Genomic DNA, 15,035 nt, shown 5'->3' on the forward strand with positions numbered 1-15,035 from the left:
TGGCCTACCACTTCGCGGATGAGCCGTTGTTGCTCCTAGACGTTTCCACTTCACAATGACAGCACTTACAGTTGACCGGGGCAGCTCTAGCAGGGCAGACATTTGACAAACTGACTTGTTGGAAAGGTGGCATCCTGTGACGGTGCCACGTTGAAAGTCACTGATCTCTTCACTAAGGCCATTCTACTGCCAATGTTTGTCTATGGAGATTGCATGGCTTTGTGATCGATTTTATACACCCGTCAGCAATGGGTGTGGCTGAAATAGCCAAATCCACAAATTTGACGGGGTGTCCACATACTTTTGTATATATTGTGTATATTTAAAAGCCAGGGCAATGCATGGGAGAGGGAGGAAATATGGTCTTGGGAGAAAATATGATACAGAGTGAGGAAGAAGGAGGTGGAAGAAAAAAAAAAATAAGTTGCTTGCTAATCAACATTTTTATCAGCAAGATCTGTTTAGAGAGAGGACTAGCTGTCGCCATTGGCGTCGGCTAATGGGGATCCGAATAAATAAAATCAAAGCTGAGGAGCAGCCAATCTACATTTAAATCCACTCCTCTCTGGACTGCACAGACAGCACTCGATAAGTGTCTGAAATTAACAGAACGGTGGACAACCACTTCAGTGACCTTCAGTCTGAAAGCAGACTGGAGATAGGTAGGAAAGAGAGTGAGAGATTGCACAAGAGAAAAATCTGTCTGGATGTGTGAGACGGATGCGTCGCAAACATGCTTGAGAGAGAGAGGGAATCAAAAGACAGATTGATGTCAGTCGATCCTAATAAGAAGTGATCTCTGGAGGGGCAGACAGACAACTCCATGCTTTAGCTCTGATGTAATGGGATGACTTCAGAGAGACAAGCTCCTCCAAACAGCCAGTCAGTCAGTCAGGCCAGCCTGCAGCTCCCTCCTTAAAATGAATCTCAATCTGGCTGAGGAACCTCTTGGCAAACAAGGTGAGCAGCAGCCTGAGAGAGGCCGTGGTGTGAGCCAAAGGGAAACAAGGGCAGCGGCAAGGACAGTCAACAAGAGCTGCAGTTGTTACCCCAATCACCACTGAGGGGTGAAAGACCACATTTATCAATAGTCTTCCACTGGTCTGACAAATGCGGGAGTTCCATTTCAAAACTGAAATTATTTTTTCAGTTAGAACATTTGTCTATCAGATAGTTTCCTGACAAGAATCCATGATGGGTCTCGTGAGTAAGCGGTCAGTTGTGCCTGCTAAGTAAACATTCTTCTATGGTGAGTGTTCTGGAGGGAGGGGCGACGGAGCACATTTTTGACATGCAGCCAGGGTTGATGGGTTCAGTGTGTTAAAAAAGCCAGACTCCTGCGAGTAAACATTGATTTCTCTTAATGAACTGCTGATGAATCAAATCACACCATGAGGTCTAAGCAAACGAGAATCTGTCTAAAACCCCCTGGTGGAGTCATGAAAATTATTTTAAAAGGACAATAGGGCAGATATGAAAGGGAGACTGCGAAGCAGGCCTGTGTTTAATTGGCTAGAAACCAGAACAACGTCTTCACTGTTCAGGCAGGTATCAACAGCGCAGCATGATGGTCTTTGTGTCCACTGAAAATGTACATGTAATTGCTGTAATGTTATTCCCTGGGCACCTATAAGGTGCTCACTGCTCACTATACTATTCAGTCTCTTTTTCCACTCTCCCTTTTTTGGCAGATGTCCCACTCGGTTCAGCGTGCCAATTCTGAACAGTAATCCCAGCCTGCCGGCCACATACTAAAGGGATGTCCTATCGCATCACGTGCCATACTGTGACCTTGACGGTTCTACTCATCATCCATTCCACCCACAGCCAACACCGTCCTCACATACCATACCAGCACCAACCCCCACCGTTCTTTATGACCGAAGAGTGAAGAGCAGACATCCTCAATGGTTTCAATTCAATTACATGTGTAAAAAGGGTGATCCATCACTTCCCATTTGGTATTCATCAATTGCCAACTCGGGCACACAAACACATTGGGATGGAATCCAGTCGGAGAACCAACGTTCTGCACTGTAGAGGTCCGACCCTGAGGACACACCATGTCTCTGCAAAGCACATCAAACAAGTGCTTTTAAAATGCTTTGTCAAGCATATTTAACTGAGCCAAGTTAGTCACTCAGTCTTAATTTAAAGCAGAAAGTCAAACAAAGGGAAAGTCTTGACAGGTACACATTAGTTCAGATAAATCGTTTTTATGTCATCACGTCATGTTTTAAGAGTTGCTTCAAATCCTTTGCTCTGTACCAATCAGTCCATAAAAAGAAGGCCCATGCCATCCCAAACAGTAGAAAAAGCTGCAGGGGCGTTTTAATGCGCATTGCTACATCTGGAGCCCAGTTCACATAGCCACCTTCACACTGCAGACTGACTACTAATCAGTCCTGATGACGTCACTGCCCACCATAGTCACAATTGCACATTACACTACAATCCCCAGGCCCAGCTTTCACACTGTGTGAGGGGGGCGATTATTCAGGAGATTCAATATTGTTGTATTGGCTAAGTATCTACCAAGTTGAGAAAAGTTGTTGTAAGTCACATGCATGCAGGCACATATTACACTCCCTTGGCTGCTAATTTATGGGTCACAAGCAGAGCTGGTGTTGTGGGCAGGAGTGTGTGCAGAGATCAGATGGGGGATGGGAGGGACTGGTGTCATGTTCCTCACATCATCAGTTCCTCAAGCAGAAACAACCAGGTTGCGTGTGGCACTCAGTATCAACCTGGCAGGCCCAGTTTATCTACCACATTCTAGTAGTCTATAATACATCAAGCTGGAGGCTTGGTGTGCAGGGGTAAGTTTAAAGTTCATTTAAGCCCCGGCAGAGCAGCTTTATTATCCAACCATGGTTATGGGCCGTGCACAGCAACAACCCACCTCCTCCAGGAGCTGATCCAGCCCACCTGATCAGGTAAATCCTCCTGGTGGTAAACACACTACTAGCATCTCCGTTTTGGACTTACAGGCTAACGCAAGTGGGGGTAGATTTGGAGAGGACCTGGGTGCAGTCTCAACACAGGGAAAGCCCTTGCCATTCAATACTAACATTAGCATAATAGAGATGTCAACTGCGTTAAAATATATAGAAACAGCGGGGCTTTCAGTTCATTGTCTTCATAGATGGACAGCGATTGCAGACAGCAGTCTCTATATTAGTACCATACTAATGTCAGAACCGAGGGGAGGGGCTGGAACCGTGTGTATTCCGTTGCCTCTTGAAGTGTATGCTGTTGCCTCCTGCAAACAACCACCACTGGGTGATCAATTCCCCATTTAAGAATATATAACCTTAAAAATCCTATGAATGTACGAGATCCCTTCTATTGAAGAAAAACGACCAAACATACACTGAGTGTACAAAACATTAGAAACACCTTCCTAATATTGAGTTGCACCCCCTTTTGCCCTCAGAACAGCCACAATTCGTAGGGGATGGATTCTACAAGGTGTTGAAAGCGTTCCACATGGATGCTGGCCAATGTTGACTCCAATGCGTCCCACAGTTGTGTCAAGGCTTAAAAATAATTGTTTTACCCGTCTCCTCCCCTTCATCTATACTGATTGACGTAGATTTAACAAATAACATCAATAAGCGATCATAGCTTTCACATGGATTCACCTGGTCAGTCTGTCATGGAAAGAGCAGTTCCTAATGTTTTGTACACTCAACTGTATTTTTGTTCAGGTTCTGTTCAGTCTTTCCAGAAGAGCGGAACTGGATTATAAAAGAATCATTTCACGGTGGACTTTCAATTTGAAGAAAAAAAAAAAAAATAAAAGGGGTTTTCAACCTCCTCCAACCCCTCCCATCTGCCACTCCACGCTTGGATTTTCAGTCCCATTTCCGGACATCAGGCAGAACTTTCCCTTGACCTCAATCCAGAGACAGTGGGCATCAAACGGATCAACAGATTACAGTGCATTATCACCATGGCCCTGAGCACTAGCTGCTTCATGTCACACTCACAGAACACACTGATTCCGACTGTATTCTTCTTCTGCATAGTGCTTGGGTGAATAAGGAGTATGACATCAACATACACAAGATGTTGGTTTGCATTATACACTAGCTGAAAACTAGACTTGGTAATCAAGGGAAAATCCCCTTCAATTCAATAGACCAACAGCAACCCGGATCCTCTCACTAGTAAGTCATATATATATATATATATAAAACTCTAATTCCAGAAATCCCTGTGCGTGTAAACTGAGACATAGGATCACATGTCCAACTCTCAACCAATGGCTCTACTCCTCCTCTATCCAACATTAACTAAATGGGAAGCATCTACATTAATGTGATCCGGCATATGCATTTGTGTGAGAGGAGAGATAAATATGTTATATGCACTCTTTCCCTTACATATCTATAGAAACGTCAGGCAATTTCCAAAAGGCATGATGATAAAAGGTGGGTGGCAAAAACCTGTATCAATAAGATAGGCGCACAGCACTTGCCATAATAAATGTTTAAAAAGATTTCAAAATGACTTGACGCATGTTGATGTCTGGATTTTCTATAAAGAAGAACATGTTTAAATGAATGGCATCGATAGTTTGTCTCCAGGCCTCCCATTTATGAAGTTTCAAACATCTAGAATTATATAAGATAATGGACAGCATGTTCATTTTACTTTCAAATGAAGGCACAGCAGCGCTAATATACTAGTTAACACATAGTGTAGACAGAATCAGTGTGAAATGTATATGGTAGCAACAATGCTGAAATGCACCAACGATTTTTGTGCGACAGCTGACAAACCCGTTTTTTTGACTAGCAGGACATATAAGAAACAATATGCCACAAGATACAAAATTATCACAATGACTAAGGTATTATTTGGTGTGGTGACGCGACCACAATATTCTATCCTTTATTCATACATTACCATAACAGAATGTATTCATCCTAACACATTTAAACTACAAAAGGCAGCTCAGACATATTTGGTTTGAAAATTACTTATCTGCTAAACTATGGTCTTGCACACTCGTATGCAGAGAATACCTCTGAGTTATAAATCTGTACAAAACGCTCCTAACTGCTAGGCTACCTGCCGCCCCAATTATGTAGGCATAAATAAGTGTGTAGGCCAGGGACGACCAAACTGGAGCCAGGAACACTAGGGGGCCCCACCCCACAAAAAATGGTTTGGGCACCAAACGTGTAATTTTGAAATGTGGTAGTGCATCAACAGTTCTCTTGTTATGTCAGTCACTGACAGTCAATTAATTAGCCCATGTCAGCTAACATTTTAAAGATAGCTGGCTAGACACATTTTCCTAGCAATCTAAACCTTGTAGTAATCATGGCCCAATTACTGACCGAACACCCAAGGCACGTGCCTAGAGGCCCTGACCTCCAGGTGGCCCACATTGTATTTGTTAGTCACTCTCACTCAGATATCACATGAACATGGCATAAGTCATGGCAAAATGTGTCATAAGACGTGTTGTCTTCCAAGTCAGTAATTGAGGAAGTATCGCCAAGTAAAGGTTGGTAGAAAATTCTCTGTGCTACACTTAATATTACCTACCCAATAAAGCCTATCGGCCAGCTGGAACAGTAATAATGGTCTGACTAGGCAATATTTTTAGTAGCTAGCCTACCTTATGCCTTGAGTTTAGGCTAACTGTAATGCACTATCATAACCCAAAACGAAGGGTGTAGGCTATTAAACCATTGTTTGTGTTATGGTCTTTGTAAACAAGCAATGTACAGTATAGTAGGGTGTCCACCCACTCTGGTGATGAAATGTCACTTCCTTCTGTTATAAAATAAATTTTACCAAGACAAATATGATTATTCATATTCTGAATCGTTCAGTGGGGTCTTCCTCTAACACAGGGGTTCCCAAACTTTTTCCACTCGGGGCCCACCTTCCAGCATTGGGGAACATCCCGCAACCCCCCTGCGCGCGTGCCACGTCTATTTCTAAAGGGCACAAGCACTGTTCATGAGATAAACTGTTCACACCCCTCTTGTTGGTGGAGAGAATTTTGCAGGTATAAAACTTATTTCCTGCAATTCTACACATTTTGTCATGGGGTGCAAAGACATTTTTGCAGTTTTAAAGCTAATTTTCTTGCACTTCTATACACTTTGCCATGTCTAATGTGAATGAATGTGATATTTGAGTGACAAAAAAATGACAACAATATCTATGAGCTAAAAAACCTGAATATAAAAACGGTATCTGACATGGGCTAGTTGACCTGGACATTTTTGACAAGTTATAAATAGCTCTCTAAGGTATGCAATGGCTAACATGACAAGAGGAACTACTCATTTTCGAAATTGCATCTTGTGCATTATACTATTACAACTTTAAAGTTTAAAGCCGGACTTAGTTGGCCCTACAGTTTGGGAACCACTGCTCTAACATATTAACATTATATCCAAAAAGTCGGGTTTCATAACCTAATATCTCTGATAATAAGCACCAAGCTCTGTTGACAGAGGTGCAGGTTTCTCGTAACATGACGATTTCACATTTTGTGACTACATGTCATGTCTCAAAATGTATATCCATCTTACCTCTATATTGTTTTATGTCCTGTGGAATCGAGAAGAAAGATTATGAGTTCAACGGGAAAGTGAGCCTGTCAGGTAGCCAGTAGCCTTAATTCATGCACAGAATTAGTCACCATAATTCTGCCCATCCTACAAGGGTAAACACAGCAATAACTTGAACGGATTATGATACAGACATGAGGTTTGGACCATTGGTTTTCTTAGAGGATTATCTACACAATTAACATTATTTTACCCATTGGTCAAAATACGCGTTTTTGATTGGACACCTGATGTATAGCTTCAAAATATGTTCAAAACTCAATCTCACAGACAGTCCTTGCATCCATAGTTCGGTCTATAGTTTTGTCTGAAACACAGGCTAGATTGCCTTTGAATGTGAGGGCTATGTGTCAGATAGTTGAAGGCGCCAGCACTGATCAGTATAATTTCCTTTCAGGTATAGCTGGGGTCGATGTGAACATTAGTGATGGGGGGGATTGATAGTTACATATCGGGATATTATTTTTGACGAGATATCACATTGACAATATTGCAATATTATTTTTGCGCTAGTTGGCTGTATCTGCACCAAAACTCCTGTATTCTTTCCTTCATAGCTTGTTCTCCAGCTTTTGAAATTGGGAACCAATTTATTTTGAGCACTTTTATTTCCATGACTGATCAAAACTAGTTTTTCTCATGGCTCTCATCACTCTGCAGCAGATACAGTATATTGTGAGCCATATGTTTAGAACAACGTATCGCAATAAAATCACAGTATTGAATGGCAATACATATAGAATTGTGAGAATCGCAATACATATCCTATCGGCACTTAGGTATTGTGATATCGCAAGGTCCCTGGCAATTCCCAGCCCTAGCGCACGTGGTTCACATTCTCTTTGAGTTTTGAAAAAAATCTCTGGGGTTGCCAAATCTAGCTACAGTCAATTTGTAATCTGAGGCTTTAACTTTAATTTACATAATTATTTTGTAAAAGGTATTTTTCACTTATGTTTGCGTGAGAGTACAACAGCCTGCTCAAGGGTTCAGTGACAGTGGTTTCACAAATAATGTAAGTAATGGTATGCCCAATCTAACAAAATAAAATATCTGTTGGCATAAATTACTGTCTTTGTTACTAGCTTTAAGCGAACTACCTTAGCTAGTGTCCAGTTGAACTAGCTAGCAAGCCAATTTCTTAAAGCGGAAATCTGCAGTTTAAACAATAAACTGTATTCCCAGCCTGTTTCGTTTAACCCAATGAGTCCCATCGTAACGTGTTGTTGTTCTAACCCCTTTTAAACATTGTGTGTTTAAACTACAGCCTAATGTAACATTGGATTAGTCAATTTCTTCTGCATCCATAGATACCAACCATTAGTCTGTGTGACTAACAGGGGCTGAGCTAGAGCTGTGTTTGTGAGACAAGGGCAGATCCCAAAAGGGGCCCTGGACCGGGTCTTTTTACAAAAATGTCTGTAAAGTCTGAATCATTTGAACTACAAAATATTAAAAGCTATCTATGAAAAGCGGAGACTGACAAACACGGAAATGTAACATGTTTTGCTCTATGAGCTACACAATAGTTGATTGAAGATCAAAGGAAATCCGCCATGGTTCGTTGGACAAAGCCTATGGTGAAAATGGAAGCCGTTTTTTGTAGGGTTTTTGGATAATACGCCTCAAATAAAGTCTATGGTAAACAGACTTAGGAGATCTTATACGTTTTGCTCTATGAGATAATCTTCATCAGCTAACATTACTTTGTGAATTTTGAAGAATTTGTTGTTTTTTAAAGCACATAAAGGCCTCATAATTCATAAAAATAATTCATAAAAAGGTCATGTTAACTAACTTCTATTATCTTATACAGCAAAACGTATGTGATCTCCTAAGCCTGTGTTAACCTCAAACCTTATTTTCTGTGTTTATTCCTAAATCCTATTCATTCATTTTTCACATAGGGATGGCTGAACGAACCAGAGCTAACTCATTTCCGGGTTTTAGGACTACAAGCTGGCGAGCTCTATAAACTAACATAGTTGCTGTCACAAATGCCACATAGTTGTCACTGACTAGTTGGATATTCATTTTCCCGGTGAGCCAACTATTTCTGTACTTACAGCATTCTTAGAAAGGAATTTTTATCAGGTTTTTGGAACGTATATTTTTATTGACATTTGTCACTAAAACTCATGAATGCAACTAGTTATGTGTTATACTTGTCCCCCCAAAAAAATAGGTAAAACATGGGCTGGACATAGACACAGAAAAATGAAAAGTTGATTTTCGAGACTGATAGGGTTAAAATATGAGGGATGGGGCTGGAGAAATGAAACAACTCAAATTCATAGACAGCTATGATACTAGGACTGAGTTTAGTTTACAAACTAAATCAAACGTATATTTTGGGTTCTGGTGGGGTATGACAGTTGAACTAAGCTCATGAGGCATTTATAAGTTATATTCTTCAGGAATCAATGGGTACATATCATTATTTTATAAGTCCAAAAATGTATTTAGCAACTGCAGATTGCCCCTTTAAAGTCTCCCTGGCTGAGGTACGCTAGCTCGCTAACCTGAATGCTGGCTTCTCAGACAGCGGCAACTAGCGCACTAGCCATATAGCTAACAAACACATTCGCTATCAACGTTCTAGATCTCGACGTTGGATGAATGAATATAATCGACCCGCTTCATTTTAAGAAAATAGATAAACCCACCACGCACCGTGTGGTGTTTTCCAAACTGTCTCAACTGGAAGTTGCAACACTCGCCCTTCCTGTCTACCAAGCTAAATTAGCCATTCAATGTTAACTAGCTACTTTTTTCTTTGTTGAGCTAGCTAGCAGACGTTAGTTAGCATCGATGAGCCACAACACCCAGTGAACATAACTTATTTATCCAAGTAGCAGCAGCAATATATTAACTTCCCAACGTTGCATAGCGCAACTGACTGACTGTGTTATTTAACTGCCACATTGCAATTGTTTCGTCATCGGATGTAACTGGCTGGCTAGCTAAGAACATTAGCTACTACTAGTTAGCTTAACTAGACATTCGATGATATTGCTTGTTTCGGATGTAACTGGCTGGCTAGCTAAGAACACGAGCTACTACTAGTTAGCTTAACTAGACAGTTGATGATATTGCGTGTTGACTTAAGCACTGGTAGCTAACTACCTAGCTAGCTAACAACATAATAATAGCACGAAACTTACTAGGGATCGTTTGTAAACCTGGGTGTTCGGGGAGGTTGGTATCCATACAGATGGCAATAAAGCACGTCGAAACAGAAGCAGCACATCTCCGCCGAAACAACCATCTTCCTGCCTCCACTTCCCGAACCACATCCCGGGCTAAGATTCGGGGAGAGGCCAGTTGAGTTGTAGCCTCCAGGGGCTGGGGACAACGCGTTGGTGCTACTGCTACTACCCCCAGGACCCCCCAGGCCGTTCACTCGATTCATATTCCCTGCCACCACAGTCGAGGAGGAACCAATCCCCAAGTCCGAGCCACAATGTCCGGTCCCTACCACCCCGTTTCCCGCCCCGCCAGGACCCCCCGACCCGGGGGTTCCCGACAGCTTCTGCTTCTTCACCCCGCAGCACCCAGCCGCCATCTTGGAACAATCTGCACCGACACACCGCTTCCGACCCATCACCGTCAACGCGGGAGGGGTGGGGGGGAAACGCCGACCAGACGTAAAAATCCCACTGCGTTAATACGTATGATGGACAATGCCCCACTTTCCCTTTTTTATCGGACGACGTTATATTCGATGTAAAGAGACTGCAATGTCACCCTATCATTGCCTTTAAAAAAATACGTGCCTTACGCAAAATCCTTAAGTGTTTTCCTTAAGAAGACAGCTGTGGATCACTTCAAACGTTTCGATCGATCTCAGATATTGTCCAAAATACAGGCCCCTTCTTCGGAACACGATAACCACCGAAGTGATTTCACAAAGCAATCTTTCTCTCGAAAGACACAGGAACTAATTCACTAACTACCCAACAGAAACACCACAGAGTTTCTGAGACAGTTAGCTAGCTAACTAGCTAGTTAACTAGACAGCAAGTAGCCAGATGTGGAGCTGTGACTGCACTGCACCCCCAGCATCACAGAGAATCCTTTTTGTGTGGGAGTCGGGAGCTTGAGTACGCAGGACCCATACGCTTTAGCACGAATAGTACATTACGCTTCGGACCATGTAGCTTAACATTGCACCAGATGTTTACTTTCATCCGAACTTCTAGCTAGACAACTGACCCAATGTGTTGGAGGTCCAAACGTCAAGTCGCTGCAAAGTAAAATGGCATTTGGCTATGCAGTTTGATCCATCAGACAGCGTCAGCGCTGACCGAGTCATTTCAACAAACCAGCTGATCAGTTTGCACCTGTATTTTGTGTCAGTTCTCGGACAGTTTCAAAAATCTTATTTAAACCCCAGCTTCATATCAGCGCTGAAAGTTTGCTGTAGATTTGTTTGGAAGTTGTCATCCGTTTAATGTGATACATTTTGATAGAGCAGCATTCGATTCCAACTGTCTGAAATCCTCCGGGTTTGGTTACTCTCGCTCCTCGCCCCTCACTGCGGCTACCATTAGCCTGATAGCCTCTGTGATGTTCGGGGGGAGGAAATGTGATCATATGTAGTCACTGACATTCACAGCCATAGAACAAGGTTTAGTTATAAATATCTTTGGTATTCTCAACGCCGAAACAAGATCCAGAAAATGTTTTGCGATCGTTTCCTACGCATAATGCGTATAGTCGCACCGTATCTTCTGTCTGTCAAATCTCAATTCTGGCTGCGAATTACGCAGAAAAATTGCTGCGTGCGCTATCCACCTCAGCTTCTAATCAGCTCGGCCTCAACATTTAGTCATCAACCCCGTAAGGATTCATCTTTTACCATTTATGCTCCTTTAGACAATTTGTATCCGTCTTCTCTAAGAGAAAGAAAACATGCATCCCTTTAAATCAATTTCGTTGTAGTCGGAGAATGTGCTGTCCGCCCTGTATCGCCTGCCATGAAGTTACAACAGCTGCAGTTTGTCTCTGCTGCTCTCCAGAATCGACTGGCCGCGCAAGGGATTTTGGAATAGCAGACTTGGAAATTGGATTCGATTGCTGTCACAATACCATATTAAAATGGGAAACACTATTTTCATGCCACTTCGATATCGAAGTGTCTTTTTCGTAGAGGGTTCGGAGAACTTACGCAGCAGGTTAGAATAATCAATGTAGCAGGTTGGAAAAGAGACTGAGGTTAAGGGTAGGAAAGGGGTTAGGTTTAGCGAAAATGCTCTCCAAACCTGCTACGAAAATCACTTTGTATCGAAGTTGCGTGAAGTGTCCTATATCAAAATACCAATGTAGGCTACTCCAGATATTGCTTGGGCCCCTCCATGCTGTTCAAGTAACCAAACGAAATGTCAGAGTACCTCTTTATTACATTGTTGTTATAGGCAGGGACAGTGTAATACTTACAGTGTAACGTAAGGTGGTACATAGACATACCTGTCTGCTTTTAGGCTATAAATGGACCAACTGGGAACCAGCGTTAGTGGTGCCGGGACTCAGATCATGCTTTCGGCTCTGCCAGTTGTTGGGGTTGCAGCACAGCAGCAGGTGTGAACTAGTTATCTAATGAGTTGTAGCCCGTCATGCAATGACATCATCTTCCCTGAAACCAGAAGTAGTGTAGTCGTTATGAACGAGAGTTCGCTTCCCAAGTGAAGTCGGCCGTACAGGGACGAATCAGCTTTATATTGGGAAAGTGTCCTTATAATTTACCCAACAAATGACAACAGTAAGATCACAACACCCAATAATCATTCTATCATGATCTTTCATAGGTGTACTGTAAGTGAGAGTGATACCAAGGTCAGACAGTTACATGCTTGCCCTAAAAGTGTAGGTTTACACCACTGCAGATGGCTAGCCGCTTGAGTCAGTGCTTAAAATGGAGGATGACAGTGAGGTTTCTCAGCGCTGAGCAGAGACGCAGCAGGTTTGGAGAGAAAACACATGCAGAGCCCTCTGCTAGGCTGAATTAATGAACATCAGCTTGAAGCCCCCAATCGTATTGCCCATCTTCATTTGAACTACTGTATATTGCAAATGGTTATTTGCGAGAGCAGCAAACTATACTTGCTACAATGAGCTGGAAAGGTATTTTAATGAAGGAAGACTCAGCAATATGACACCAGTTTGCTCCACCCCCTGGTCCCAGAACAAATCATTGATTGAGAAGTTATTGGTATGAAGTTATTGGTATTTTTGGAAGTTTGTCTCATCTGTAGTCAGGTTAGAAACCTGATATGACAGTGTGATAGTCCAACAAAATGTTTCTACCTGCACAAGTGATACATTAGCAAGATGATTGGACTAGAATTGTACACTATGAAGTATACACTGAGTATACAAAACATGTCTTTACATGACAGACTGACCAGGTGAATCCATGTGAAAGCTATGATCCCTTATTGATGTTATTTGTTAAATCTACTTCAATCAGTGTCGATGAAGGGGAGGAGGACAGGTTAAAAAATGATTTTTAAGCCTTGAAACAATTGAGACATGGATTGTGTATGTGTGCCATTCAGAGGTTGAATGGGCAAGACAAAATATTTAAGTGCCTTTGAACAGGGTATGGTAGTAGGTGGCAGGTGCACCGGTTTCTGTCAAGAACTGCAACGCTGCTGGGCTTTTCATGCTCAACAGTTTTCCATGTGTATCAAGAATGGTCCACCACCCAAAGAACATCCAGCCAACTTGACACAACTGTGGGAAGCATTGGCGTCAACATGGGCCAGCATCGCTGTGGAACGTTTTCGAAACCTTGTAGTCTATGCCCCGACAAATTGAGGCTGTTCTGAGGTCAAAAGGGGTTGCAACTCAATATTAGGAAGGTGTTCCTAATGTTTGGTATACTTTGTGTATATAGAACATTGGTTGTACTCTGTCAGAAGGAGCCAGATATGTGATAAAAAAAGTTTTTGAATAGCATAGTGCCTGATTGTTATTCACATTAGGCTGACCATCACACCATGCACATTCACACACTACGTGAGAGCAGTTTGAAAATGTGTGCCATCAGCAGTCCTTCCATTTTACAGCTGAATTCTGCTGTGCACAGGCTGCTGCTGCATTTGAGTATTTAGAACAGTGTTATTCTAACTTTTTCAGTGGGGACTTCATTTTTTGGGGCAGAACAAAAGGCTAATTGATCATTAGAAAACCCTTTTGCAATTATGTTAGCACAGCTGAAAACTGTTGTGCTGATTAAAGAAGCAATAAAACTGGCCTTCTTGAGACTAGTTGAGTATCTGGAGCATCAGCAATTGTGGGGTTTGATTACAGGCTCAAAATAGCCAGAAACAAATAACTTTTCTGAAACTCGTCAGTCTATTCTTCTTCTGAGAAATGAAGGCTATTCCATGCGAGAAATTGTCAATAAACTGAAGATCTTGTACAACGCTGTGTACTACTCCCTTCACAGAACAGCGTAAACTGGCTCTAACCAGAACAGAAAGAGGAGTGGGAGGCCCCGTTGCACAACTGAGCAAGAGGACAAATACATTAGAGTGTCTAGTTTGAGAAACAGACGCCTCACAGTACCTCAACTGGCAGCATCATTAAAATAGTACCCGCAAAACACCAGTCTCAACATCAACAGTGAAGAGGCGACTCCGGGATGCTGACCTTCTAGGCAGGGTTGCAAAGAAAAAGCCATATCTCAGACTGGCCAATAAAAAGAAAAGATTAAGATGGGCAAAAGAACACAGACACTGGACAGAGGAAGATTGGAAAAAAGTGTTATGGACAGACGAATCGAAGTTTGAGGTGTTCGGATCACAAAGAAGAACATTTGTGTGACGCAGACCAAAAGATGCTGGAGGAGTGCTCGATGCCATCTGTTAAGCATGGTGGAGGCAATGTGATGGTCTGGCGGTGCTTTGGTGGTGGTAAAGTGGGAGATTTGTACAGGGTAAAAGAGATCTTGAAGAAGGAAGGCTATCACTCCAATTTGCAATGCCATACCCTGTGGACGGTGCTTGATTGGAGCCAATTTCCTCCTACAATTTCCTGTTGTTTTTAATTCCACTGCTTTGCTTTATCTTGGCCAGGTCGCAGTTGTAAATGAGAACTTGTTCTCAACTAGCCTACCTGGTTAAATAAAGGTGAGAACAAAAAACGTTTGTTTTATTTACAGCCTCGAGTCTTCTTGGGTATGACGCTACAAGCTTGGCACATCTGTATTGGGGAGTTTCTCCCATTCTTCTCTGCATATCCTCTCAAGCTCTGTCAGGTTGGATGGGGAGCGTTGCTGCACATCTATTTTCAGGTCTCTCCAGAGATGTTCGATCAGGTTGAAGTCCGGGCTCTGGCTGGGCCACTCAAGGACATTCAGAGACTTGTCCCGAAGCCACTCCTGCGTTGTCTTGGCTGTGTGCTTAGGGTCATTGTCCTGTTGGAAGG

At 42.5% G+C, this 15,035-nt stretch overlaps 1 protein-coding gene across 2 annotated transcripts in view; it reads right to left on the minus strand.

Moving 5' to 3' along the window:
- Positions 1-10,254, minus strand: part of LOC311143226 (nuclear protein AMMECR1-like) — a 28,561-nt gene extending 18,307 nt beyond the window's left edge. For both annotated transcript variants that reach the window (XM_084179036.1, XM_084179037.1), the window contains exon 1: positions 9,767-10,254. In XM_084179036.1, coding sequence (XP_084035162.1) covers positions 9,767-10,206 — 440 coding nt within the window. In that variant the 5' untranslated portion in view covers positions 10,207-10,254. The remainder of the gene's footprint in view (positions 1-9,766) is intronic.
- Between the last annotated feature and the right edge of the window lie 4,781 nt (positions 10,255-15,035).

This window comes from Coregonus lavaretus (genome assembly GCF_964263955.1).
Source record: "Coregonus lavaretus genome assembly, chromosome: 15".
Lineage (NCBI taxonomy): Eukaryota > Metazoa > Chordata > Actinopteri > Salmoniformes > Salmonidae > Coregonus > Coregonus lavaretus.